Genomic DNA, 27,197 nt, shown 5'->3' with positions numbered 1-27,197 from the left:
ACACCTTGATCTCCATCGAAGCATCGTTGTCGTCTCGCCAACTATTGCTTCTATGACTATCGCTATCGCTTAGTGATAAAGTAAAGCAATTACATGGCGATTGCATTTCATACAATAAAGCGACAACCATATGGCTCCTGCCAGTTGTCGATAACTGTTACAACACATGATCATCTCATACAACAATTTATATATCATCACTAGCCCTGCAAAAACAAGTTAGACGTCCTCTACTTTGTTGTTGCAAGTTTTACGTGGCTGCTACGGGCTTAGCAAGAACCGTTCTTACCTACGCATCAAAACCACAACGATTTTTCGTCAAGTGTGTTGTTTTAACCTTCAACAAGGACCGGGCGTAGTCACACTCGATTCAACTAAAGTTGGAGAAACAAACACCCACTAGCCACCTGTGTGCGAAGCACGGCGGTAGAACCAGTCTCATGAACGCAATCATGTAATGTCGGTCTGGGCCGCTTCATCCAACAATACCGCCGAATCAAAGTATGACATGCTGGTAAGTAGTATGACTATTATCGCCCACAACTATTTGTGTTCTACTCGTGCATATAACATCTACGCATAGACCTGGCTTTGATACCACTGTTGGGGAACGTAGTATTTCAAAAATTTCCTACGATCACGCAAGATCTATCTAGGAGAAGCATAGCAACGAGCGGGGAGAGTGTGTCCATGTACCCTCGTAGACCAAAAGCGGAAGCGTTAAGTAACACGGTTGATGTAGTCGGACGTCTTCGCGATCCAACCGATCCAAGTACCGAACGCACGACACCTCCGCGATCTGCACACGTTCAGCTCGGTGACGTCCCTTGAACTCTTGATCCAGTTGAGGCCGAGGGAGAGTTTCGTCAGCACGACAGCGTGGTGACGGTGATGATGAAGTTACCGGCGCAGGGCTTCGCCTAAGCACTACAACGATATGACCGAGGTGTGTTTTTGTGGAGGGGGGCACCGCACACGGCTAAAAGATCAACTTGTGTGTTCTAGGGTGCCCCCCTCCCCACGTATATAAAGGAGGGGGAGGAGGAGGCCGACGAAGGGAGGAGGCGCGCCATGGGGGGGAGTCCTACTAGGACTCCAAACCTAGTAGGATCCCCCCTTTCCTATTCCAAGTGGGAGAAGGGGGGAAGGAGGAGGAGGAGGAGAGAAGGAAGGAGGGGGGCGCCGCCCCCTCCCCTTGTCCAATTCGGATTGGGGCAAGGGGGGCGCGCGCCACCTCTTGGTTGGCCCTCTCTCTTCTCCACTAAGGCCCATGAGGCCCAATAGCTTCCCGGGGGGGGGAGGGGTTCCGGTAACCCCCGGTACTCCCAAACTTATCCGAAACGACTCGAACCATTCCGGTGTCCGAATATAACCTTCCAATATATGAATCTTTATGTCTCGACCATTTTGAGACTCCTCGTCACGTCCGTGATCTCATCCGGGACTCCGAACAACCTTCGGTCATCAAATCACATAAACTCATAATACAAATCGTCATCGAACGTTAAGCGTGCGGACCCTAAGGGTTCGAGAACTATGTAGACATGACCGAGACACATCTCCGGTCAATAACCAATAGGGGAACCTAGATGCTCATATTGGTTCCTACATATTCTACGAAGATCTTTATCAGTCTAACCGCATAACAACATACATTGTTCCCTTTGTCATCGGTATGTTACTTGCCCGAGATTCGACCATCGGTATCACCATACCTAGTTCAATCTCATTACTGGCAAGTCTCTTTACTCGTTCCGTAATGCATCATCCCGCAACTAACTCATTAGTCACATTGCTTGCAAGGCTTATAATGATGTGCATTACAGAGAGGGCCCATAGATATCTCTTCGATACACGGAGTGACAAATCCTAATCTTGATCTATGCCAACTCAACAAACACCATCGGAGACACCTGTAGAGCATCTTTATAATCACCCAGTTACGTTGTGACGTTTGATAGCACACTAAGTGTTCCTCCGGTATTCGGGAGTTGCATAATCTCATAGTCTGAGGAACATGTATAAGTTATGAAGAAAGCAGTAGCAATGAAACTGTAATGATCATAATGCTAAGCTAACGAATGGGTCTTGTCGATCACATCATTCTCCTAATGATGTGATCCTGTTTATCAAATGACAACACATGTCTATGGCTAGGAAACTTAACCATCTTTGATAACCAAGCTAGTCAAGTAGAGGCATACTAGGGACACTCTGTTTGTCTATGTATTCACACATGTACTATGTTTCTGGTTAATACAATTCTAGCATGAATAATAAACATTTATCATGATATAAGAAAATATAAATAACAATCTTTATTATTGCCTCTAGGGCATATTTCCTTCAAAATTATTCATCGAGCGCGTGATCACTTGTCGTGTGACTGATGCAATCTACAAAATGTGTGGCTTCTTACAGCTATGGAGACTGCTTAGCAAGCGGCGTGATCGGGACGTCATCGACAACATCATCTCGGGTCTCCGCTCTTCGGCCTCGGCATTAGCTCCACCACCACCACCCCCTCCTGAGCCGGATTAGATTCTGTTTTTTTCTCTTTGTTTGGGGCTTGTTTTGTTGTGCCCCCAGCGCCTTTGTGAGACTTGATTGTACTTGTACCGATCTTGACTTGTTGGATGCTTGGTGCGGTTGCTTTATAATATAAAGCGGGGGAAACCCTTTTTCGTAAGTATAGCAATGCTACCACAAAGTACATGTTCACTACACTAGAATGTACAAATACACTATACACAGGGGGTATAAATACACGTATTACCATGAAAAAAGGTTATTATGCTGTTTGGGTAGATATGTGACTTTGTTGCTTTTTTTAAAAAAAATTGGCTAGAGAACTGAAATAATAGGAAAAAAAAACTTGTGCAAAAAGACGAAGAAAGAAAATAATATGCTTGGTTTATTGCAAGAAAACTGAGCGAAAACCTGAACAACATGCTTAGCTATTCTCTGTTTTTTTTGAGCTTTTTTTTGAGACGCCTGTTTTTTTTAGCTAATGATCTTACCTATTGCAAAACATCGATTGCTCAAAAAAAAAAACCTATTGCAAAACATCATTACACAATGTTGTGGTAAGTTCGGCCCAACTCCTCCTTCCACGGGTCTGGGCCGCTACTCCCACCGTCTTGACCGGCCTCTGAGAGCGTCCTCGGCAACAAAAAAACACCGCGACATGGCGCGTTTGCAGAGCCTCGCCGCCCTCGCCGCGGCGGCGGCGGCGGCCGCCGTCCTAGCAGGTACTTCCCCTTTCCTCTAACCTCGTGATCCAAGTGTCAAACACTTGCCTCTCCTTCCTCACCGGCGCACCTACTCTCCGCAGGCCTGCTCTACAAACGCAAGTGCGGCCACTTGACCGCGCGGGTCCGGGAGCTAGAGGACTCCCTGGCCGACGCCGTGGAGAAGGCCGCCGCAGAGCGCCGCGGCAGGGTTCGGGCTCAGCAGGTCGGCCCTCCACGAAGCTCCGCAGGTCCAACTTTGCGCATTTCATCTCATATGCTTCGCTTTGATTCTGACAGTCACTACGGAGGGCCCTGAGCGAGCAGGGGGCGAGTCCGGATAAGGGGAAGCCGGCCACGGCGCCGGCGTCGTATCCGATGGCGCCGATCGGCACCGTGGAGTCCTGCTTCTCCACTAGGTGCTGTTCTGTCACTCAACGAGTTTGATTACTCGGAGTTGGTGATGTATGCGTGAAGGCTTGTGGTCTTATGTGTATGGGTGTTTGTTTCTGCAGGAATGGTACACCGAGACAGCCTTTGGTGGTGCCGCTGGCCAGAGCGACAGTGGTGCTTAATCCTGCCCGTGTTGCGGCCGAAGCGCTAGAGGGACTTGCTAGTTACTCGCATTGTTGGATCCTCTATGTGTTCCATCTGAACACTGATCTTGATAAAATGTGGAAAGACCCTGCTAGATCCAAGCTAAAAGCAAAGGTGTGATCTGTTGTTGGCCCTTAGCTGGTTCTAGTTGTTGTTCTGAATGTTATCGTGGATATGGGGCTGAACCAGTGAATTCTTCTGTTTTCGTGGAAGGTGAGAGTGCCTAGACTGAAAGGGGGCAAGATGGGGGTTTTGGCAACTAGAACTCCACATCGGCCTAATCCAATTGGACTCAGTGTAGCAAAGGTAAGCAATAAGCATCTTTCTGGGACCCAGCCTTTTCTTCTTATTTTTACTGTCCCTAATTACCTATAGTCTGCGTCGCATAAGGATGTAGTGGAGGTGTTACACAGAAATAGCACAATGTATATGTCCAAATATTATTGCTATTTGGAACATATATTGATGGGCCATGACATATAAGTGTACTTAGATTTAGGACTGCTAGCATTTGCGGAACTTGTAGAAAGTAATCTGAAAGATAATAATTATCAGTTTGTTGCTTACATTGTGTGTAAGGACATCTTTTGCACTACAGGTGTCCACACAGAGATGCTATCTGGAGAGGTTGTATTCTGACCAATGCTGCAATGCTTGCTACACTGTCACTTCAACTATAAGAAAAGTAACTAATGCGCCTGATTGGATATTGACGAGAACTGAATCACATGCCTCTGTATAACCTTGTAGGATAGACCACAGTGTGCAATATTTTATTAAATTGGATTATTGCCTATTTTGGCCATTCTTGCTTAGCATTCTATTATGCCTTGAGATTTTTTATGTCTTAACTTTTACTTGAGCCTTTTCTAGGTGGAGGCAGTGGATGGACATGCAATTTTGCTTTCTGGAGTAGATTTGGTTGATGGCACGGTACTGCATTAAGTGCTTATGTTCCCCAGCATTATACAACTGATTTGAACAAATTCAGCAATGTTAGTTGAGAACTCTTCCTAATATATTGCACCTCCATCTACAGCCTGTACTTGACATTAAACCATATCTGCCATATTCTGATAGCGTTGAAGGCGCAACTATTCCTAATTGGTTAGAGGTACATACTATATGGCATGTTACTCCATCCATTATTCTCTTGATCTTTACAGTTCATTTATTTTTCTGTTCATTCTTCAGAACATGCTCATTTTGTACTCCTTCGAGATTATATATGTTTATAGCTACTCTTCTGTATTCAGATGATGATTTCTCTTACCTAACATCCCTACATGACCGGAAATATTTATTCTTCACCCTTTAGGCAGTTTTACACTTCCTTTTTTATCTTACAAACTTCTCTACTTTGATACTATTACTTAGAGGAAGCTCAGTATCTTGAAAATCCAATAGATGCATCTTATTTATCGTTTATAGGCCGAAAGTTCAGTTTTTGTGCTTTTGTCAAAGTTTCACATATAGTTTATTTGCTACATATAACCTTGATGGCGGCAGGGGCACTGTGGACCTCTTATGGCTATGTTCCAATCGGCTTACTCCTGGATTATTTGCCATCTACTAATGCTGGATATTTTGTTCAAGCAGGTTGATGGTGCATTAGCTGTGGAGTCTATCCACTTTTCTGAGCACTTCATTTCTTCACTTTCCAACTGCTGGGCGCATGTAGTAAGTGTTCTGGTTGTTCAGAAAATTTTGTATCTTCTTTGTATACTCTCTACCAAATGTTGTTATTTTGGTCAATATACCGTAAAGCCAGTTTCTGACTTGGAAGTTCATCAAACTTAATTTGTTTCAGCAAAAGCAGGCACTCTATGCCTCAGCAGACGAGTTTCAGGACCTGATCAAGGAGGTGCTCTCCTGGGACATAAGATCATTGTCTCAGCGACTCCGCCCTCACCAGGTGACCATTGAAAGCAAGGCGGATGATTGTGGTAGCAAAGCTGATAAGGATTGCAGAAACAAAGAAGATTACCAAGCCGCTGACTCCTGCTCGATCGTAGTCTACCACCTTCATCTGGAAGGCATTGATGTGTCATACAAAATCGATGAAAATTCCAACATCATTGTTGACAATGCAGCCCTTCTCCCCAGTGCTGCAAACCAAAACAGGTGTAGCTACTTAACATGGAGGGATAAACTTAGTACTTTGTAGGAGAGTAGTATTACATAAAACTTTTGGTAAGTCGCAGGAGCACAAGCTGCAGAACGCTGTACAATATCATGAGGCTGATGAACTCAGTAGCAATCAGTACTCTATAATGCACCTGAATTTGTGGAGAATATATAATGATTTGCCATATAATCATCGCTCTTTCTAAACTTTGGATTTATCTTTGTATGCGTATTACATAGCATAAACATGCGTCTATTTTTTAATGTATATTGGCTTGAAAACTTAAGTGGTTGACAAGTAGAAAGTTCAAAAGGCGATTCATAACATTAAGGATCAGAAACGTGGAAGAGTAAATCGGCAAATGGAATTAAGGCTAACAGCTTGAGCAAGACCGTTATCTTCAACGCTGATCAGCTAGAAGGTTTCCACTGTCAAGGTTAAAGTTCCTGTAAGGTATGCATCTACTAGGTTACCCATTTCAGCTAGGATGCATGCTATAATTCACCATCTCACTGTAATAACCTTAACCTGTTCTGTCTGGATATGCTATTGGCTTATCAATCTCATAAAGGATGAGTGGCGTTCAATCAATATCTCATGACACCACATCACTTGTAAAACCATATGCCAGTTACATACATAAATTGTTGAAATTGCAGGGATCATAAAGAAGCAGTTTGGAAATTCACGATGAATCCAATTAGATGAGCTTGCCTTTGGGGGTTTAATCAAGCTATACTTGAGCAATACAGGAGATTGGTAGCCAGTCAAATAAAATGATATTCTGCAGTTCTAATTGTTTACAAGTTTAAACCCTGGCACAAATGACTATTTATATTACACATGTAGCTCAAGAATGCTAATTTCCAGGGTTGAACATATTAGCTTAGGGAGCTCGCTGAGATAACAGGGAGCTAAAAATGTACTGAACTTTAGATGAGTTCCACTTGCAGGCTAGTATTTTTTTTATTTTACCCCTGAAAACGACAGTTGACCCATTGTTGGGCATAACAATGCTTGTCTGTCAGTTGTCTCAGATACCACTTCTAAACTGGTCTGTTCTTCTAGCCCACTTTCCTCCTGGCCTGCTTGCTGTGTATTTTGTTCATCTCCTCCTTGATTTCCTTCTTGGGCCTCACTATTTTCCTCATTTATTCCACTTTCTTCTGGTCGATTCCCATTGTCTAACACAATATTTATTGATTGCTTCTTTTTGTAGAAATAAATTATCAATGCTATCAAAAGGGAAGAAGTTGAAGCAACTCCAGTAAGGATAAATAATCCCCTGAAGTTGGCAAATGTGAGTCTGCTTGAACCAGTTACTGGGCCCAAGTTCTGGCAATTGTTTCGATCTCCAATCCATTTCTTCTCAATTTGAATCATAGTATCACCCCCAGTTACGTTGAGGATTGCCTTGGAGATGTCTCCAATCAAGGGATTTCCCTTTGATAATGCCTGTGCAAGAAATATGACCACGTTATTGACTCATTTACCGGATGGAGAACAGACAACACTGTATCTTGTGTTGTCCGATGCAAGTAAAAGTATAACTTACAGGCGTAATCGGACTTATTAGTACGTTTCAGTAAATCCATCTGGCTACGCAAGTTTGTTATTAGGCAGTAGGCACAATAATTTTGTAGCTTATTTTAGACCAACATAGTTATAGGATGTTCAAATGTATCTAATGTGATTGCTAACTAGCATTTTTTTCTGGGGAAACCAATTGATTAACTTATGTTTACTTTCTCTATAAAGATATTGTGCAAAAGCGCATTTAATGTACTTCAACTTACATATCCAAAACCTGCAGCCTTATAAATTGGTCCCACCATAGTGTACCCTTTGCAGTGATTTGCCAGAAACAGTTTAATGTATGGAACCTCATGCACAAGTGCAGCAATACCACCATTGTTGCTTCCTCTTGAAAGTGCGTTGTGAAAATCTTCAGGGGAATTATAGGGCTTGATCTTCGACCTGTCAAAACCAAGTTCTTCCAAAAGTCCCTTGACGTAGGAGCCACGGTGGTATCCTACATATTCTCCACTTTTTAGGAGTTCGTGCACATCTGTTACAGTTGGCTGAAGCTGCTGTACTGTTAGCATTGATGTCAAGCTTGCAGTGTAACTTGATGTAAGTACCATCAGGAAAACCAACCAAATGATCAAAACTATCCGGGACAGAAAGCGTTGCACAAGCTCCTCTGCACAAGTTAAGAAAATAAATTTTAGTTATACTTTTGCCATCTCGAATCTGAAGTTGAAAACTATTATATTACTACAGTGTTGTAATGAGCTACCACATTTTTAGAAATACAAAGTTACCCAAATGTGTTTTGAGAAATTTCACATGCATTCCTCATTTTTTAAATTGTGGAGCTGTGTTAGACCGTTAGTTGCATGAGGCTTCTGTAATTGTCTTCCCACTCAGACCTCTCAGCTTGATACTAAATGCTCTATTTTATGCACCAACATGGAAATGGATGTATCGTGGTAAGTATACTCAACTCTCTTCAAATATGGAGAAAAAGATCATAATCCCCAACTGTCTTGGAATTGGACCACGGACATTCTCGTTATTGCCTAGAAACTCCAATATTAATACGACCACACCAGTGTAGATGAAGAATACAATGCTTCCAAACCACATTCCAGGTTCTAGTGGCTTCAAGAAAATCCATGTATTCTTGTTTATGCTATCCCTGACTGGAACAACCATTGCTATTCCTGATTCTGTGTATGGCAGAGTGAAGTCAGCATAGAATGTTCTGTTATACCTTATTGTTATGTCTCCAATTACTATATCATATTTCTGTGAAGACAAAAAAAAAATTGTTAGCTGAGCAGATAGAAAATAATTTGAAATATGCCTGGTTAAGAAATGATTTTTGGAATATGGAAAACTAAATAAGGTTGGCACTCAGTATATAGTTGCACTTGCTCTATGTTCTTGTAAATTAATTGTCTATACTATCTTCTGTCATCCAATAGGAGTTTCCCATGGTATCCAAAGTTTATTACCATAAATCCGTAACTGGTTCTGCATACTACAAAATCATTGGCATGCTTAGGTTGGTTGCTAATGAGAACTACTATAAATAGATGATGAGACTAGCATATATGAACAGCAACACAGCATCCTCTTTCTTTTTGGGAATGAACAGCGTCCTCAAAAGTAGTGAAGGATGACAATAATGGGTTTACAGTACTGCATGGAATACGTTTAGGGTTATCTTCAACATCCATCATCATCCAATTTAAATATTAAGTATAATGCTTCTAATTTGAAATGAAATGTGTGCAAGTTCAGTTTGATGCTTCAAGGCCTCAACTGTTTATACTAACTAAAGAAAATCAAGTAGGGAATACAGATGAATGTGTGCAAGTTTGGTTTCATGCTTCAAGGCCTCAACTGTTTACCAACTAAAGAAAATCAAGTAGGGAATATGTAGTACTTGAAATCTTTCATACCTCAAGATAAACTTGGTAGACAAAATCATTGTAATCTTCGGCACTTCCATCATCCTTGGTACTAAATAGGACATATTCATAAGGGACTGCATAAGGAAGTCTCTTAACTGCCTCTTCAAATACATCCACTGAAAAACCGATTGCTTTAGTTGCACCTGTGATATGATCCTTTTCGACCTTCACAAATTCCGGATATCCACTTGTGCACACACCAACTTGAAGTTTCTTCCCGCTTACAGGAATCTTAAAACCTCGGGGTATTTCTATGGACTCTCCTGGCCAGATAACTGGATTTAGATGTGTTGTTGCCTGTCTGGTTTTATTTAAGTGCTGTGAGAGTTCATTTTGTGCAGTCCAGAATCCAATATCTCTCCATCCTTTCCCTACTACATTTATTATCCGAAATGTTGAAATTTGCAGCTGCCTATTTGAAAGGTCAATATTGCCACTGAGGCCTCTAAATTTATTCTGCAGGATTGCTTGCAACAGTTTTGGACCATTACTAGATGTTTCCAAGGTTTCCAAACTTATTGAATTTCTTGTGGCACCTGGTTTCTGAAATGTGGCATTTGCAATTCCAACTTTTGCTGCGGCATGTGCTACTGCCCAGATTGTATCATAGCCCCATAGTCCAAAGATGTTTAATTTCAATGGTGGATCGGTTGGGTTGTCAATCTGGAACCTCATATTCCATCTCATGGCGAAGTCATCAAGTTCCTTGGTTTTGGGAACATAAAACTCAACACCTATGGCACCATTCAACGATTCTAGGACAGAAGGATTCAGTGAATCTATTAGATTAGTTACTCCATCTGTCATGATCCATGCATATCCTTTGTTCATCATCCCTACTTCTCTTGCCTTTATGAAGAAGAGGGAGGCCAAGGTAAATGACATATGTACAACAAAGACTGTCGTTTGCATTGTCATCAGCTTATAGAGTTCTAGAGTAATTTGTTCACTAGTTGCTGACAAAGGGATCACACTTTGGTAGGGAACACGGGCATCAACTTCTTGTAGCACATCAACAAGGTATGGTATGATACCTCTACCATAGTCAGTGTCTTCATAGATAGGCACCACCTCTCTCCACCCATAGGTTTTAACCATGGAGGCAATGCAATTTACCTGTGCCGAGTCATTTATTGTTGCTCGCACAAAATATGGAAGAGTTTTAGATGATAGAGATGGGCTTGTTGCCGTGAAGGATATGACTGGGACATGACTTTTGTTTCCAAGTTTTGAGATAAATATAGCTTGCGAAGATTTCTGAGGACCAATGATGACTTCTACATTGTAATTCTCTAGCAGGTCAATAGCTGCATAATTGCACATTGAGACAAACTTTAGTTGAACATCGTACATTGAACGAAATTCATAATATGCATAAATCCCAAACAATTGCAGATAATCCAACTGCCGGAGCGTGTGTTTTCAGAAATGTTACCACTTACATATATGAACAGTATCTAGAGGAGCGAAATAGGTGATTACCTACAAAAATAGTTGCCTGATTTCAAATTTACGATAATTTATCATATATTATATTTGTATTGCTTCCTCTTGATGGCTCTGAAATATTACTTCTTGGTGCACAGTGGATTGTTTGTCACTCTGTGATCTTGTGAAAATATATACTATGAAACAGATGCTGCTTTATATTTCAGAATAGTACCGTAAGTGACAAGGAGACATATAGGTCTTTTGTCCAGACATTAGGATAGCTGATATATCACTTCTTCCGTGGTTTGCTGGTATTCATAGTTTTTCTAGTTTTTGCATTTGTGTTACTGGCTCTTTTTTCCCCTTGGTAGATATTAATGTTACTATATCAGCTTTATTATCGTTTTTCTTCAATTCTACATCTCACTAATCTCATCCAACAGTATACTATATGTTTTCACTGTACTTGATTCATCACCCCTAGTTTTTGTTAACCTGCAGGAATTAAGCTAGGTCTCACTCCTTGCAGCTGAAAGCTGGAACATGCAACCGTGTGCTCATTTACACAGCAACAAAACTGACACCTGTGGTCCTGATGCAACACCCCTGGTGAACAGAATGCAATAATTCTTGGACATTATCTTTGGAATAGTTTGATGTGATGTGGAAATCCAGTTGCTCTTAATAGTAATGTTATGTGATGCGCAGTTGCTTCCTAATTGTACTTGTTGGTATGATTCAGTTGTCATTAAGTGGGTCATGTTTGCTTGCTTCTCTCCACAAGTAGTGAAATATGAATATTTATAGTTTCTTGATTTCCATGGTTTTGTTGACCTTTCTTTTTTATATTTTGTTTCTCAGCAGCATAACAGAATGAGCTGATGCAGTGACCTAACAATTGAGAACATGTACCTTGAGATGCAGCTTGGACATCATCACTCATGGAATCTCTGATGTGGAGGACAAGCTTGGTGCTATAGTTCCGATGAACAGCATAGAAGTCCTCCATAGCCAGTGAAACGCTGGTCCGTGCCATTTTGCCAACAATGGACCCCAAGTCAAGGATAACCCCAACATGGAGTTCCTGTGCTTCTTCTCTAGAAGTGTTTTGGGCGACAGCAAGGTTGATTGTCAGCAAGAGGAGCATGATGACATTTTGCAGCTCCATCTGCTGAGCCGTGAGGTTTGCAGACTCTCCTTACACTTAGTTATCAAGACATTTGAGGAGGCACTCAACATCTGTCTCAGTAGTTGACTACACTACCTAATGGTAGTTGATCTCATAAAAAAAATGTAACTTAAGTTGAAATTCACTTGCCTCCTATTGAATGATGGAAACGATCCCATTGACGCGTTGTTTCCTCAAAGCAGGTCAGAGGCTTCTACTGCACGTCTTTTCTATTGGCTCCTGTGATGGTTGACTTGGATGTATTAGTGAAATGCTCTATGTGTGATGATTGACAGACTTTGAAATGGTCTTTGAAGTTATGATTGGCTCAGTGTGATATTCTTTACCCCAACAGGTATTTACTTTAGTTTGGTTCACTTCTCAGCAAAATGCACATGTCCAACTTGGGAGAAGGAAGTCCTATGGACTGATGTCACTACTATGACTTTATTTCCACTTGCTGATACAAGAGGAAAGGAGCCAAGGAGTGCTGAGGTCAGATGGTTTCTCCCCTGCATACAGATAACTGGACCCTTGTCCATAACAAGGAAGTGAATTATTGCCCCTTCTAAAACAAGGTAACTCTTAAGTCAAACCTTCTCTTGGCGGAGGGTTTTTTCATCTGTGAACTACGTCTTAGATACATCTGTTTGAGGGACAAGTAATTCCGGACAGAGAGAGTAGATAATTGCCCATGCGTTGCAACATGACATAAATATTCTAGCACATTAACCTGTGATTTACATGTTCATATTAATATGATTGTGTAAATAAATGTTTACTAAATCCTGTCCGTGATTTATGTACCTAAATAATTTTTAAGATTTTACTCCCTCCGTCCCAAAATAAGTGTCTCAACTTTGTACTAGCTCTAGTACAAATTTGTACTAAGCTCAAGACACTTATTTTAGGACGGAGGGAGTATCTGGTAATCATTTATTTGGTAAAAACTTATTGGCTTACAAAAGATAATTTGGCAAGTCAAAAAAAGGCCAAGACATTTAAGGCGGTTTTCAAGGAAAACTAATGAAAAAAAACCAAAGGTGGGAGAAAAGAATCAAGGCAAAGAGAGGGAGGGAGGAATGTACTTAAAATTGAACGAAGGATGAAGTGGAAGACAGAACCTTACAATTCTATTTGTGTGTAGGAGAGATTGGGATGGACGCAATGTTTCTTACCTCGTGTCAACAGTAAAATCAGAAAAAATGAAAAATAATAATAATAATAATAATAATAATAATAATAATAATAATAATAATAATAATAAAATTCTGTTTTTTTGGGAAACATTGACAAATGTTTTGAGTGCTTGCAAAATTTTATTATGGAATGACTCGTGGAAGTTGTGACCGAAAAGTCGATGCTCCAAAGACGATCTTGTATCATGGAGTGCAAGAAAACAACTTATAATATCAAGATTCAACACAGAAGCAAAATATAGGTCTCTTGCAAACGCAACAACAAAAGTAATTTTTGGAGCATTGTTACACTCCCTTCCCCGCAAAAAAAAGTGATACGGGTTCAATCATTGTTACATTTTTTTTTGAAACTTCAATCATTGTTACAACAGCTTGGTGTTTGTCACCCACAAGCAGCAACCTTATGGTGTGATAATATTGATGCCAAGTATCTGTCAACAAATCCTATGGTTCATGCTAGAACCGACAGGGCGTTTTGGTGCCCGAGCCCAGCTGAACCTGATATCTTCACCTTCCATTCTGCGCTCGGGATCTGTGAAAAGAGGTCTGCCGTGTCAGGCGCGGGTCGCAGAAAATAGGCAGCGAGGCGAAATACGGTAGGAAACAGTGCGCTAGCAGTCGGCCAGGGGCGTGCGTTTTTTACGGAGCAGGCGCGGGCGTGAACTGGTCCGTGGACCAGGACGTTAGTGTTTTTGCGTTCCATGGATCAGATAAGGGGAACAGGCCGGTGCCGAGAAACTGAGCCGTCCGTCTCACACGTTTGCGACACACGTGCGTCTCGGTCGTTCTGGAAAACCCTTGCCGCCCAACCACCCCCGGCCGCCACCATCCGCCGGCCGCCACACCACGCTGCGACGACCGGCAAGAGTATTTCTTGCGGCGGCGATAGCTGGTCGACGGCAACCGCTACGTGAGCGACATGGAAGATGCTGGATTGGACTTCTTCCTTGATGCCATTGACAGGTAAGCGATTTTGGATCCGAGCAAATCTACGGGGGGACTAGCTTGTATGCCAACTGACTGTCAATGGCCGCCACCATTGGCATCTTTTTTTATAGGTTCCCCCTGCAGGAATTCGCGGACAGCCACGAACACCCAGATTCAGTTCCTCTGATTTTGTTGGCGAGCGGCGGAGTAGGAGCGACGGCCCCTGCTGATTCCAATGCTTGCTCCGGTTGTGGTCAGCAGAGCGGCGGCGACGGCAGCGAAGCTGCGCGTGCTGGGGTTCGGCGACGACAGGAGTCATCCCCGACGAGGTCCACAGTCCACCGACAGAGTCAATCCCCAGGCCCCTCTGGTTGCACAAAAAGGTAGGAAAACAAGATTTCATGGTTTTGGTAGGATTTTCCATTGTGTGCATCCCTGGTTGGACATGGTGGATTAGTCGGAAGTTTCAGACAGGATATAGGCTATTGGAGTAGATGTGATGTAGGCAACGAACACTTTGAAACATGAAATTTCATGGATTCAGCACGTTTTTTGCAACCCCCGAGAAAATGTTATTGCATTACTGAATGAATAATGACAACCTGCGTGTTGCCAGGGTAATCACAAACAAAACCCAGAGAGAAAGCAAGACAACGAACTGAATTTTTTGTCTAATATCTGAACTGCAGATTAAGGCTGGGTAGTGCGTCGCCCGACCGGATGCCATGTCCATCCAGAATGATTTCTATGGATTGGAATAGTCGATTTGCAAATAAGCAGAGGAATCAACAAAAAGTGTGACAAGGCCTGAACTAAGTTTCAGTTTTTATTCCTTTGGTGAGTCTATGCATTTGTTCAATATGGGTCAAACTCAAACATGTGAGATTATTAGGTTGTAAAGCAGTGTAATAATGTAGACCTCTGACATTTGTTGTGTTTGGCTGAAAAAATGATTATCATCACCGAATTAGAGTAAAGTTTGGCAAACCCTGGTATTTGCAGGCTGAGGCTCGGTAGCACCCTCCCTGATAGAACCCCATGCGCTTCCCGGATGAGTGTGCTGGTGCGATTCGGAAATTTGTGGAGAAACCAACAAAAGTGTGATCAAGCCTGAGCTGGGATCAAACTTTGACTCCCTCGGCGAGGCGTACAATTTCTACAATTGTACTTGTGGGAAGTGGGATTCGGGATAAGATATTATAAAAGCAGATTGAACGCGGAGAGGGAGAAATCAATGCAGGAAATTGTGTGTGAATGCTCAGTGAGTGATGCGATCCCAAACTGCACATAATTTCTAACTTCTTCAGTGTGTTCTGGTGAATTGGGTGCAGTTGTAGTCTAATATTGGATTATCTTTGCAGGGAAAGCCTGAAGTCGGGAACAACCGGTCTTGCAGATGTGAGTGTCCGACGCTGATCAGGCTCCTGAGTCCTGAGTGTCAGACATCAGTTGTTTTTTAACAGAGCATCGTGTGAAACATAACCACTCAATGTCTCTGATGATGGGAGAGAAAGTGCATTAGCCATCAGAAAGTTGTGAACCACATGCTCACAGTAAACGAGATTGAAAATGCCTGGACTATATTGATGGAAAAGTATAATCTGAAACAGCACCCATACATGATGGAGATATATGAGATCAGGACCAAGTGGGTGAACCCTTATTTCAAGGGGGTTCTCTGTGCAAGAATGACAAGCACACAACACAACAAGAGTGCTAAATAATATGCTGAAAACGTATATGCCTCGTGCCATTGCAGTGCACATGTTTGTGAGCCAGTACATATGGCTCCAGTTTGACCGTGAACGTGATGAGAGCTACAAGGAGAAAAGAACAAGGATTTTAAGTCAGTGTCTTCCCTTCTCTGTCATTTGATCAGGTATTTCAGAGTCCTCTAACAATTGTCCCCTTGTGCAGAGTGGAGCAAGGATTGTAAGTCAGTGTCTTCCCTTCTGTCATTTGATCAGGTGTTTCAGAGTGCCCTAAGAATTGTCCCCTTGTGCAGAGTGTAGCCGTGCGGCGTATAAACCCTGTGATCGAGAGGCATGCAATCAAGGTTTATACTCGAGACATGTTCTAGTAGTTTGGTCAGTTCCTTATTGAGGGAACTGCATATAATGTGACTGAGATTGACAAGGGTAAGAAGTATGTGACGACATATAACCATGCGACCAACCGGGAGAAGTGGAGTAGCGTAGTCTACGAGGTGAGAATAAAAGATGACGGCACTGAATACGAGTGCGAGTGCGGACAATTTGAACACATGGGAATATTTTTGCTGCCATGTGCTCAGGTTAATGGTCATGTCACATATTTTGCTGCTGCACTAACATGTGAAAATGACCCAACACTTGAATGAGAAAGCTTACACGGGCTCTCTGTTTTTGATTGCGCAGGTGATGGACGTATTGAATTTGGCTGAAATACCGGAGAAGCACATTGTTAAGTGTTGGAAAAAAGACGCGGGGGATATACTACCCAGACATCTGGTCCATTACCAGAAGAATGGAGCAGTGAACCATTCATTCACTTGTAGGCACTCCACAGTGACCTACAAGCGATTGATATTGTTAGAATGAGTGATGAGAGTGCGGAAGAGTTTGATCGCATGTTGAGGAAATGAAAGCAGTAATGCTGAGTTGTGCTCCTTTGGCTGAGAAGAGGGATGAGCCCGATTTTGAAGACCAGCAGACAACATAATCTGCTTGAAGGAATGCCGGTAATGGCTAGGTTGCCGCAATAGGAGATGGTCCTCCTACTGAAAAGCATAGTTTGGGATTCTCCGGTGGTGTAAATGCACGGCAGGGACTAGCGCCAGCGGCAAAGGCAGAGGGGAGCTGGTAGGCTGACAAACAGCTGTTACAAGGCTCCTTGCGAGGGTTTGAGCGAGCGGACGGGATTCTGCAGGATCTGCCGAAGGCAAGGGAACAAGAGAACAACTTGCCCTGAACGCGGGGATGCCCCGAAGCAGCCTTGCAAACTCGGGAAGTGCAAGAATTGTGGAGTTGAGGAGCACATGCGTAACAGTTGCACAAGGCCTCTGCGCGACAATTGGTGGAAAGAATAAGATGAGGTTGATATTTGTATGATTCCATTAGCATTTGAGGATTTTCTAGCAGTGCTTGTGTATGCATGGCTTAGAAAGCATATGTGAGAGTGCAAGTAAATGATGATACACTGTTGCATTTAGTGGGTGAGTGTTTCAATTTGAAAATTGAACTTGGGTTGCACTGAATGCAGTTTCAATATTTTTTTTTGAACTTGCAGTTTCAAAATTTGAATGAATGGAAGCCAACGTGTATAGAGCTATAAGAGGAGGGAGGGTGGGTCTGCTTTGGTACGTGACCGTTAGGGCCTAATCAGGCTTGCACGGCTCAGTCCGGCTCAAATCTTTTCCTGGACCGTGCCAAAACTACTGGGGCCTTATTTGGTTCGGCAGGAAAATCATAGCAATAGGAAAGTCATAGGAAATGAGATGACATATATTTTAAATCCTATGAGTAGGAATAGGAACGGAGATGCCCTTTGATTCACATTATAGGATTTTTTTCCATTGAGTCTAAGCTAATGTTTATTTTCTTAGGAAATGTGGAGGATAGGAAGAATCCCTCCATAGGAATATGATTCCATTCCTATAAAGCAAAGGGCTCTAAAGAAAATTTTCCTATAGAAATCCTATCCTATGAAATTCCTACAAGATTCCTCTAAACCAAAGGAGGCTTGAGCCGCTGAACCCATTTGCTGTCCTGTCATTCATAAAGACTGCATGACCCATTCTATTTTTCTTTTAGAATATAAGCTACATACACACCAGAATACTACTAAAGGCCCAAATCCCCATGCACATGAAGGGTGATGATATCAGGTGCATCTGAGCCTGGGCTCAGAAATGAGTTTTCGCTAGAACCAAGCCTATTGTAGTAGACTATCACTTTGTCAAAGAAAGAGCAGAAAACAAGTTACTCAACATTCATTCTATATCCAAGGCGATCAAGTTGCAGATGGGTTTTCAAAGCCCTTGATAGTCAAACAACAAGAAGTTTTGACGCAACCTCAACTTAGATAGTTTTTTTTTTGAGGAGCAACGGTCCCCCACTGACTTTTATAAATCAGCAGACAGCAGCATCCAAGGGGCATGTTTGAGATGCCTTTACGTATTCCGTGCGTGTATAGTTTGTTAGGATTGTTGTATATTCTGGTTCGGTTAGTGTAGATCTATGTCTTGTATAGTTTTTGTATGGATCAAGTCTACCAGAACCAAAGTAACCATAATGTAAATCCTGACCATGCACCCCATATATACACGAACGAGTCCCTGCTAGCCGATACAGCAAACTCATCCACCAATGTCTTGTACTATTACCATTTTTATGAACAGTCTTTAATTAGTAGTACTGCAAAGAATACAAGGATGATCAGCTCTCATCATTTACATGTCCTACTAGTACTAGCTACAGGTTGTGTTATCCGGTCGAGACAACAAAGCTAGTTTACACGTTGATAAAAGGCGCGCCGGTGATGATCTCGGTGGCGGCGAGCGCGACGAGGCCGAGCATGGCGAAGCGGCCGTTCCAGAGCTCCGCGTTGGCGTTCATGATGGCGCCGGCTCTGCCCTCGGCGCTCTCGCCCTGGAGCAGCGGCACCAGCGAAGCCACGGACAGCACCGCCACGGTGTAGGCGAACCACGCCTGCCCGGTGCCGCTGCCGAGCTGCGAGAGGAGCCCGTCGCCACGGCCTGCCTCCACCGCAAGCGCCGTCACGAAGCCCACCATGGCCAGCCGTCCGTTGATGCGCTCCGGCGCAGGGCCGCTGAACGCCAGCGCGTCCCAGATGGAGGTGCTCGCCTTGGGTTTGTTTGGCGGTGGTGCGCTCGGGCCCTCGGCCTGTGCCCTGACGACGAGTGCGCGTCGGCCCAGTGCCGGCAGAGACCGGGCGCCGAAGCGCTGCCCAGCTGAGCCCCGCGGCAGGACGGCCACACCGGCGAAGGAGCTCATGGCCATCACAGTCGCCATTAATCTGCCGGGGACGGAAGGTGCACGAATAGAAAGAAAAAAGCTACAGATGCTGCAACTGGCAAATATGATTGCTAGTACAGTTCTGGTTGTTGTTGTGTTGTTTCGAGAGAGCGGGCACAATTTATAGGCCGTGCTCCGCGAGAGCCAACCCGTGACGAGCCGCGCGCGGTAGCCGCGGCAGTGCCCACGTCGCGAGCTGCTCCCGGCCGTGAATTACCCTCTACGTGGAGCGAGGCAGCGGCTACGCGGACGTGGAGGCCACCGTGCGGAGGGCTCTGAAACGCCAAACACACAGACAAGTTGCGAAGGAGGACTCCAGAATTAATGGACAAGAAGCTTGTGTCGACGCTCCGCACAATGTGATGTGATTCGGGTTTTGTTTCTAGCTCAAGCCAACCAAAAGCACCAGAGACACACGTATCTGTGTACATAAGCGAAGCCTTGCATGCAGGAAGGCAGCATGTAAACCTTTTTTTTGTATGGATATGTGAACTTTATTCTTGCCGGTAAAGTGGTAACTGTTTTTTCTTTTTATGAAAGGGATCTCCCGACTTGTTTAACAAGACGACCACATAGTGATAGTGCTTTCACAAAAAAAACACGACCATTAGAGGTTTTTCTGGCCGAAAAAAATCATTAGGCACTGTCCCAAATACGATATCACAGTGTTGATCATTGAAGCGTTTTCTGGTCTTAAGGTGTTCAAGACGATGCACTGTCTGCAAACACCTAGTCATCACCACGACGAGTCTTTTGTATTCTCGTTGGAGAAACACCGTCGCTTTTCCTTTTAGACACCGGTCCAATCATCAATGTAACGGCATATCAAGTGAATGAGGTCAAATAGCTCCCTCGGGAACACCCTCATAGAAGCACATTTTGTTGTGCGTCTTCCAAATGTCCCATATCACCAAAGCCACTCCAACCATTGTCATTCTCCGAGAGAAGCTCGCAATAATGTGTACAATGAATGTCACCCATTCCAATCTCGGCCCCATGTTGCTCCCGCGAGCGACCCGGGCGCCAACCCTAGCGCCGCCATCCCCTCCCCTTCCCTCTCCTTCTTCTTCCTTGCGCCGCCGTGCGAAGCCCGCGTGGTTGTGAAGGCGGCGGGCTTCTTCTCCCGCCTGCATGTCTTTTCGGGTAGCGGGGCCTCAAGCGTGTGGGGGGAGGGGGGGCGATCCTAATCTGGTGGCCAGCGGCGGCGTGGCGGCTAGGCGCATGTGTGTGTGGACGCGGCGACAACGCAGTGGCGGCGTGGATGTGTGGGTGGAGTGGCTCGCACATGGCCGCGACCGTTGCTCCTGGCCTTGGAGGCGCGCATTGTTCACCTCCTGGGCGGCGTGCGGCAAGGGGCATCGTTGGGTAGGGCTGGCTCACGCAGCTTGGAGCGCGTCTAGCGTGGTGCTTGGGCGGCGGTTCCTTGCTACATAGGCGGGGCTCCTCTGGTAGCGGAGGACGTCTGTCGGCGAGCAGGTTCAGAAGGCTGACTTGTCTGCGCTAGTTCGTGCTTCCGCGTTGTGCTCTCCTGACTCATGGTTCAGTTGTGGTGTCGGTCTGGGTTGAGCTCGCTTGCGCGGCTGTGTCATTGGCGGATCGGCGTTGATCGCCATGGGCATGGCGGCGTGCAAGCTCACATAGGCCATGGCCAGAGGGCTAGGGGCGGGACTTGCTTAACGGTGGTCGTTGACAGCCATTGGTTTGTGTCCCCCCGTCCAGCGGGACCGGTTGCTTCATTGTTTTATCTTGGAACTTTTTCTATGCTCAACATACATTATCACATGTTCCAAGCCACAATTTGGCATTTTTCAGGATTTCTATATTTAGATCATTTAGTGCATTTCCAGGCATTTAGTGAATATAATTCATCTTTGAATTGTAACTGCACGCAAAAATTGGCAAAATTGGATTGAAAAATACTATTGGTATTCTTTAGTATGTGTGTAGGCTTTATTTAAGAAAAGAAAATGAATTCAAACATCTGGGTGCCAAGACTCAACCCCGGACATGGAGCTTATCGATTTTTAGTTTCTAGAAAAAGAGAAACAAAATCTAAAAAACATGAAACCTGACATGGTATGATCATATGGCATCAATATGCAAGGTAAAAATTTGAGAAGTTTTGCAAAAGTTATGACATATACTGCATGGAAATCGGTCCAGCTTGGAGAAATAATTTAAGTTTCGAGAGGGAATGTGCCAGATTTGAAGGTGAAGTGTCGGTTGATTCATCGTTTGACCTTAAAATAAATCTAAACATACACCATCGCAATTTGACCTTCTTCGAGGATTGTTTGATATATTTAAGTCATAGAGTGAATTTCCAGACATTTAGTTAATATATTTTAAATTTAAACTGCACGTACATGAAGCTTATTGATTTTTAGTCTATTGGCGGTCTTTAGTCTATGTGCCAATTTTTTCATACAAAAAGTTTCGAACGAGGAACGAAGCAGCTCCGATAGTATAAACTGTCTTTAATTAGTATAAGCACTACAAAGAATATGAAAGATGATCAGTTCTCATCATTTACATGTCCTACCAGCTACAGGCTGTGTTATTCGATCGGCAACAAAGCTAGTTTTAGACGTTGATGAAGGGAGCGCCGGTGATGATCTCGGTGGCGGCGAGCGCGACGAGGCCGAGCATGGCGAAGCGGCCGTTCCAGAGCTCTGCGTTTGCATTCATGATGGTGCCGGCTCTGCCCTCGGCGCTCTCGCCCTGGAGCAGCGGCACCAGAGACGCCACGGACAGCACCGCCACGGAGTAGGCGAACCACGCCTGTCCGGTGCCGCTGCCGAGCTGCGAGAGGAGCCCGTCGCCGCGGCCTGCCTCCACGGCGAGTGCAGTCACGAAGCCCACCATGGCCAGACGCCCGTTGATGCGCTCAGGAGCGGGGCCGGCGAACGCGAGCGCGTCCCAGATCGAGGTGCTCGCCTGTGCAGGAACAAATATCAGAAACCTGGCACTGAACCGAATAACACTATGTAGAGGCTTAATTGATACCGCACCGTGTTGCTTATGTGGATACGTACCTTGGGTTTGTTTGGCGGTGGTGCACTCGGGCCTTCGGTTTGTGCCCTGACGACGAGGGCGCGTCGGCCTAGTGCTGGCAGAGACTGGGCACCGAAGTGGCCGGCCGAGGCACGCGGCAGGACGGCGGCACCGGCGAAGGAGCTCATGGTCACCATGGGTGCCATGAATCAGACGCGGAAGGTGGACGAAGGAGAGAAGGGAAGAATTGGCTAGATGATTGCTACTTGTTGTTTGTGTGTGTCGCCGAGTGTTTGCTGGTGTATTGTTTTGAGTGCGTGGGCAGAATTTATAGGCCACGCTCCGCGCGAGCCAACCCGTGACGAGGTGGCCGCGGCGGTGCCCACGTCGCGAGCAGCTCCCGGCCGTGAAATGAATATCCTCTACGTGGAGCGAGGCAGCGAGTACGCGGACGTGGAGGCCAACCTGCGGAGGGCGCTTCTTTCATAACCCGCCAAACAGAGAGGTCGCAAAGCATCGAGGACAAGCTTCTGTCGGCGCGCAGCACTATGTGATTCGGTTTTTGGTTTCTCGGCCGAGCTAATCAAAAGCGCTTTGAGAGACACGTACGTGATGTAAATTTGGGAACCTCGCAGGCAGGAAAGCAGCATGTACAGTTTCTCCTCGACGGTAATTGTTGTACTCACGTGAGTATCATTGCCGCATGCATACGAGTTGATCTGATGTAAGTGGTACTTGGTATTCAAGAAACTATGAAGATTATTATTTTTCTTTACAATGGCCATCAAGCCTGCGCCACGCCCGACGATATGTCAATAGTGGTACTAGGGCCATCAAGCCTGCGCCACGCCCGACGATATGTCAAGCGGGGCGAATTCACCATCCATACCGAAGTCGCATGGGCCCAGAGTCGGCATGGTTGTGGCGCTCGGCCGCGAGGAACCTCCTTGGCAACAGTTCGCCTTGGTCGACACAGAGGAGGAGGAGGCCGCCCGCTGCGGTGGGTTCGGCCAGCCCGCAACCGGTTGTATTCCCGCCGTAACTAGTGCTAAATAATTTAGTAGTTTAGTGATAATTGTTGTTCAAGAGACATCTACCGACAACGTATATCCTTGACAATGTGTTTTCCAATGAGTAGGCGGGGGCGAGGGTGGTGTACAACGATTTTATAGTGAAGATCGTCGTGCATATGACAAAGTGACACAATGATGAATAGGTTCAGCCGCCTCATTGGAGCACGACATACATCCTATGAGGCGAGCTGTCAAGAGTGGTGCTCGGTGCACGAAACACTTGGAGTGTTGCCGCTTCTCAAGTCCCACGACTCTTGACTAGTCCGAGCCTTACTAGGTCTCTCGTACTCTTATTCTCAACCTCCAATCAGCCTTGCGCTAGAGAGGGGGGAGAGTGGCCCGTCCTCTTGAGTTTATGAAAGTGGGAGTGAATGAGTTACTCGCCCATGAGGGGCCTTGTATAGCCTAATTGCCTAAAGTAGGATCGAAGCCATTATCACAACAAGAGTCCCTTAGAGTCTGAGTCATCAAAGTCTTTTTTGTGTCTTCGAGTCAATAAACTTACTAGGTCTTGTCGAAGTTCTTGAAGCCTTGACAGGCGTTTGATGAGCATTGGTGACGCTTGTTGGCGATGTCCGGGGTAAGGTACTCATCGAGGAAAGGAGGGCAACAACTTGCCACTTGCAAGTCCCCATGACATTCTTGGCGATCTTCCCTATCATCACAGACTCTTTGTGGGCATCTTCATGGCTTCTGTGAAGTCCATTTTAACTACAAGAAATATTCTGCGGGAATCTGGGTCCTCCTCTAATTTTAAATATATCCTAGTTCAGAAATACCTTGCTAAAAATGTGGGCCCCTTCTGCAAATCATATAGCGATGTCCGATTATGGAAATACCTTGCATGAATTTGTGCCCCTCTGCACATTATATAGCCATATATTCATGACTTTGGAAATATTCTGTGCACTGAGAAATCGATGAGCTCCTCGGACTTACAACATCTACATGAAACTTGAAGCGAAGAACGTAATATACATGCAAACTTGTCCAACGTGTAAAGCAGTTCTCTTGTATTCATAGCAGTTATACATTCTTCAAGGGAAGGGACACACCATTAAAGGTCATATTAATGGCGTGCAGAAAATAACTATCAAAAGTGAAGGTGTGAGCATGAGATCAATCTGTTCCTCCTCCCCTTCTTCCTCAATACATTCTTCTTTTATCCATGCACATTTGATTGTGTATTCTTCTTTTTTCCAAACACACTTGATTGTGTTGAGTGTGCTGCTCTTCGTCAACCTCATTATTTTCCTGCAAGTTAATTTGGTAAGTGTAGATTTCATCATTTGATTTTCCCAATTATTGCATCAGAGGTTTTCTTCATGGTGTACATCTTTTTCTTCATTTTTCTATGAGGGCTGCAAAAGATTTGTTTTCCCAAGGCGTTTGCAATCCACTCTCGGTCATTGATCACTTATGCATTATCATATAAATTAACTAAGCAGAAGCAGTGAATAGGATGCACTTCATTATAGATCATACTAAGTAAGATGCATTCTACCCTCATATTTCTTATTTGATGTAGAGTCTCAGCGACACATGCATAAATCACTAATTCTATGACCTTCATACTATGATTGCATTTCTCACAACTATTATAAGTTGTTATATTATATCTGTACTATACTCACCTTGATCATTGAGATGCTCTTCGGATTCGCAATTTTTGCATTGCAATGGGTATGAAGCATATATCATGGATGAATAATTGTTTTTTAAAACAAGGCGCTTGCCCGGACTTAAACTGAGGCCCTTACAGATCCAACAAGTCTACTAAAGTGCAAAGACAACAGACAAAAAGAAAAACAGTAGCAGGGGTACATGCCCTAGGGCCGATACATGGCGATGCAGCGCCAAGAAAGAGGTAAAGAAGAACTGGGAAGCTGTCGAGGTAGCGAAGGCCGGCCCCCTGCCGGTGATATCCCCTATACCGAACATCGCAGGCAGGATGAATAATCATTCACAACCATTCTTTTCTCTTCACATCACTAGTAACCAATCTTGGTAGACTCATGTCTCTTGTTGTCCGTTAGAAATTTTGTCTGTTTAGGAATAGTTGTCTCTAAAAACATGATTAAAAGATAATTTTTACTTTTTTCAAATAAAAACAATAATATAAGTAGAAACCATGTGCCTGTATCGCACACGATGAATCAAACTGAAATGTGTGTGAAGCCCCCATCATCACACTCGATCGGATATGCAGAACACTGTGCTTGACGTCGCCCACGTTTTGCTTTTGACGACCATATGCGATGATATCAGTCGTCGGACGCAAATCGTGCGCGATGGATCAAACATCGCACATTGTCCTTTTCTTTGAAGTCCCCAAGCTGCTTGTTCATCCGCTCGATATCATCCCTACGTGTAACCTCGAGCCAGAAACGTGCATCCGGGAGTAGTCGTTTTTTAAAATATAATATATGTTCCTCAGTATAGGTGCGGGTCAAGTTTTTTTTTTTAGGATCGGTGCATGTACAACTTAGAAGGGGTTTGTTTAGGGCACATCTAGATGTGCCCTAATTATCGCACATCTAAGTGACTCAATCAATCTAGAAAGAGAAAAAAGGACAAAAAATTTGTCAGCACGAACTTTAGCGTAAAATCAATAACATAAGACTTAGATGTGCAATACTTAAAGCATATCTAGATGTACTTTAGCAAAACTGATACATATTCAAAGGAACCTACATGTCTTAATAACGTGGTAGAAAAATGAATTCATGTCAGTATATTTCGAGTGAGAAAAAGGAAGGATGAACCGTCTTTAATTAGCAGTACTACAAAGAATACGAGGATGAAGAACACACACTAAAACAAAGCTGCACGTCATGTCCTACTAGCTAAGTACAGGTTGTGTCCTAGTACTAGCTAAGTACTCCCTCCGTTCCTAAATACTTGTCTTTCTAGGCATTTCAACAAATGACTACATAAGAAGCAAACTGAGTGAATCTACACTCTAAAATATGTCTACATACATTCATATGTGGTAGTCATTTGAAATGTCTAGAAAGACAAATATTTAGGAACGGAGGAGTACATGTTGTGTTATCCGGTCGACAACAAAGCTAACTTATTCTACACGTTGATGAAGGGCGCGCCAGTGATGATCTCTGTGGCCGCCAGAGCGACGAGGCCGAGCATGGCGAAGCGACCATTCCAGAGCTCCGCGTTGGCGTTCATGATGGCGCCGGCTCTGCCCTCGGCGCTCTCGCCCTGGAGCAGCGGCACCAGCGACGCCACGGACAGCACCGCCACGGAGTAGGCGAACCACGCCTGCCCGGTGCCGCTGCCGAGCTGCAAGAGGAGCCCGTCGCCACGGCCTGCTTCCACGGCGAGCGCAGTCACGAAACCCACCATGGCCAGACGCCCGTTGATGCGCTCTGGCGCAGGGCCGCTGAACGCCATCGCGTCCCAGATGGAGGTGCTCGCCTGTGTCAGGAACAAATATCAGAAACTTTGCCACTCGACTGCGTTTAGCTACGGCTTACGGCGCCGTGCTGCCTATATGGCATGCATACCTTGGGTTTGTTTGGCGGTGGTGCACTCGGGCCCTCGGTTTGTGCCCTTACGACAAGGCCGCGTCGGCCCAGCGCCGGCAGAGAATCGGCGCCGAAGCCGCCAGCTGAGCCCCGAGGCAGGACGGCGACACCGACGAAGGAGTTCATGGCCATCATAGTCGCCATTAGGCAGCCGCGGAAGGTGCACGAAGGACGCAAGGAGATGCTGCGACAAGCGATGAACTGCCTAGATGATTTGCTAGTTGTTGTTTTATGTCTCGCCGAGTGTTTGTTGCTGTATTGTTCGGAGCAAGTGGCCAGAATTTATAGGCCGTCCTACGTGCGAGAGCCAACCCGTGACGAGCTGGGCGCGGTGGCCGCGACGGTGCCCACGTCGCCAGCGGCTCTTGGCCGTGAATTTTACCCTCTACGTGGATCGACGCAGTGAGC

The 27,197-nt window shown here is 44.7% G+C and overlaps 6 protein-coding genes across 7 annotated transcripts in view; 2 read left to right on the top strand and 4 right to left on the bottom strand.

The window, feature by feature from the left end:
* Positions 1–3,099: 3,099 nt before the first annotated feature.
* On the top strand, positions 3,100–17,397 carry LOC109779054 (uncharacterized). Its single transcript, XM_073500377.1, has 22 exons — positions 3,100–3,251; positions 3,335–3,456; positions 3,531–3,649; positions 3,746–3,941; positions 4,041–4,133; positions 4,701–4,760; positions 4,867–4,941; positions 5,427–5,507; positions 5,638–6,408; positions 7,175–7,255; positions 9,900–10,311; positions 10,420–10,457; positions 11,370–11,599; positions 11,730–12,051; positions 12,240–12,391; positions 12,507–14,198; positions 14,294–14,545; positions 14,852–14,999; positions 15,165–15,423; positions 15,524–16,041; positions 16,168–16,455; positions 16,559–17,397. The coding sequence occupies exons 1-9, from the start codon at positions 3,188–3,190 to the stop codon at positions 5,992–5,994; spliced, it is 1,167 nt and encodes a 388-aa protein (XP_073356478.1). The 5' UTR covers positions 3,100–3,187; the 3' UTR covers positions 5,995–6,408; positions 7,175–7,255; positions 9,900–10,311; positions 10,420–10,457; positions 11,370–11,599; positions 11,730–12,051; positions 12,240–12,391; positions 12,507–14,198; positions 14,294–14,545; positions 14,852–14,999; positions 15,165–15,423; positions 15,524–16,041; positions 16,168–16,455; positions 16,559–17,397.
* On the bottom strand, positions 6,423–12,036 carry LOC109778878 (glutamate receptor 2.8). Its single transcript, XM_020337498.4, has 5 exons — positions 11,781–12,036; positions 9,426–10,744; positions 8,463–8,766; positions 7,752–8,158; positions 6,423–7,410 (listed from the first exon to the last, which is right to left on the bottom strand). The coding sequence occupies exons 1-5, from the start codon at positions 12,034–12,036 to the stop codon at positions 6,922–6,924; spliced, it is 2,775 nt and encodes a 924-aa protein (XP_020193087.1). The 3' UTR covers positions 6,423–6,921.
* Positions 14,155–16,741, top strand: LOC141022854 (uncharacterized). The gene is made up of 7 exons (XM_073499127.1): positions 14,155–14,198; positions 14,294–14,459; positions 15,524–15,560; positions 15,922–16,008; positions 16,130–16,218; positions 16,300–16,455; positions 16,559–16,741. Exons 1-7 carry the CDS (start codon positions 14,155–14,157, stop codon positions 16,739–16,741), a joined length of 762 nt encoding a protein of 253 aa, XP_073355228.1.
* A 1,091-nt stretch (positions 17,398–18,488) lies between the features above and the next one.
* On the bottom strand, positions 18,489–19,257 carry LOC109779108 (low molecular mass early light-inducible protein HV90, chloroplastic). Its single transcript, XM_020337744.3, has one exon. It carries the CDS (start codon positions 19,172–19,174, stop codon positions 18,653–18,655), a length of 522 nt encoding a protein of 173 aa, XP_020193333.1. The 5' UTR covers positions 19,175–19,257; the 3' UTR covers positions 18,489–18,652.
* Positions 19,258–21,634: 2,377 nt separating this feature from the next.
* LOC109778792 (low molecular mass early light-inducible protein HV90, chloroplastic) overlaps positions 21,635–27,197 on the bottom strand; it is a 28,347-nt gene continuing 22,784 nt past the window's right edge. The window contains exons 1-2 of one of the 2 annotated variants that reach the window (XM_020337404.3): positions 22,213–22,460; positions 21,635–22,114 (exon numbers count right to left, since the gene is read on the bottom strand). In XM_020337404.3, the coding sequence (XP_020192993.1) occupies positions 21,761–22,114; positions 22,213–22,377 (519 nt within the window). In that variant the 5' untranslated portion in view covers positions 22,378–22,460 and the 3' untranslated portion in view covers positions 21,635–21,760. Of the gene's footprint in view, positions 22,115–22,212; positions 22,461–27,197 lie in introns of those variants that run through there. The other variant, XM_040390400.3, reaches the window with a different exon arrangement.
* On the bottom strand, positions 25,993–27,038 carry LOC109737431 (low molecular mass early light-inducible protein HV90, chloroplastic). Its single transcript, XM_020296566.4, has 2 exons — positions 26,769–27,038; positions 25,993–26,679 (listed from the first exon to the last, which is right to left on the bottom strand). Exons 1-2 carry the CDS (start codon positions 26,931–26,933, stop codon positions 26,326–26,328), a joined length of 519 nt encoding a protein of 172 aa, XP_020152155.1. The 5' UTR covers positions 26,934–27,038; the 3' UTR covers positions 25,993–26,325.

The sequence above is a fragment of the Aegilops tauschii genome, chromosome 5, assembly GCF_002575655.3.
Source record: "Aegilops tauschii subsp. strangulata cultivar AL8/78 chromosome 5, Aet v6.0, whole genome shotgun sequence".
NCBI classification, from domain to species: Eukaryota; Viridiplantae; Streptophyta; class Magnoliopsida; order Poales; family Poaceae; genus Aegilops; species Aegilops tauschii.
The sequence above is the reverse complement of the archived record's forward strand: the minus strand, read 5'-3'. Positions and strand labels throughout refer to the sequence as shown.

Bases quoted from the DNA above. Each gene is read 5' to 3' on its own strand.
- LOC109779054 (XM_073500377.1), top strand. From the start codon at position 3,188: ATGGCGCGTTTGCAGAGCCTCGCCGCCCTCGCCGCGGCGGCGGCGGCG. The intron at 4,134-4,700 runs GTAAGCAATAAG...AGCCTTTTCTAG, and splicing joins TTGGACTCAGTGTAGCAAAG to GTGGAGGCAGTGGATGGACA. The intron at 4,761-4,866 runs GTACTGCATTAA...CTCCATCTACAG, and splicing joins TAGATTTGGTTGATGGCACG to CCTGTACTTGACATTAAACC.
- LOC109778878 (XM_020337498.4), bottom strand. From the start codon at position 12,036: ATGGAGCTGCAAAATGTCATCATGCTCCTCTTGCTGACAATCAACCTT. The intron at 8,159-8,462 runs GTTGAGTATACT...TAACTTGTGCAG, and splicing joins TTTCTCCATATTTGAAGAGA to AGGAGCTTGTGCAACGCTTT. The intron at 7,411-7,751 runs GTAAGTTGAAGT...TTTCTTGCACAG, and splicing joins AGGCTGCAGGTTTTGGATAT to GCATTATCAAAGGGAAATCC.
- LOC141022854 (XM_073499127.1), top strand. From the start codon at position 14,155: ATGGAAGATGCTGGATTGGACTTCTTCCTTGATGCCATTGACAG. The intron at 15,561-15,921 runs GTGAGTGTCCGA...GTGCCATTGCAG, and splicing joins GAACAACCGGTCTTGCAGAT to TGCACATGTTTGTGAGCCAG. The intron at 16,009-16,129 runs GTCAGTGTCTTC...TCATTTGATCAG, and splicing joins GAAAAGAACAAGGATTTTAA to GTGTTTCAGAGTGCCCTAAG.
- LOC109779108 (XM_020337744.3), bottom strand. From the start codon at position 19,174: ATGGCGACTGTGATGGCCATGAGCTCCTTCGCCGGTGTGGCCGTCCTG.
- LOC109737431 (XM_020296566.4), bottom strand. From the start codon at position 26,933: ATGGCGACTATGATGGCCATGAACTCCTTCGTCGGTGTCGCCGTCCTG. The intron at 26,680-26,768 runs GTATGCATGCCA...TTCCTGACACAG, and splicing joins CACCGCCAAACAAACCCAAG to GCGAGCACCTCCATCTGGGA.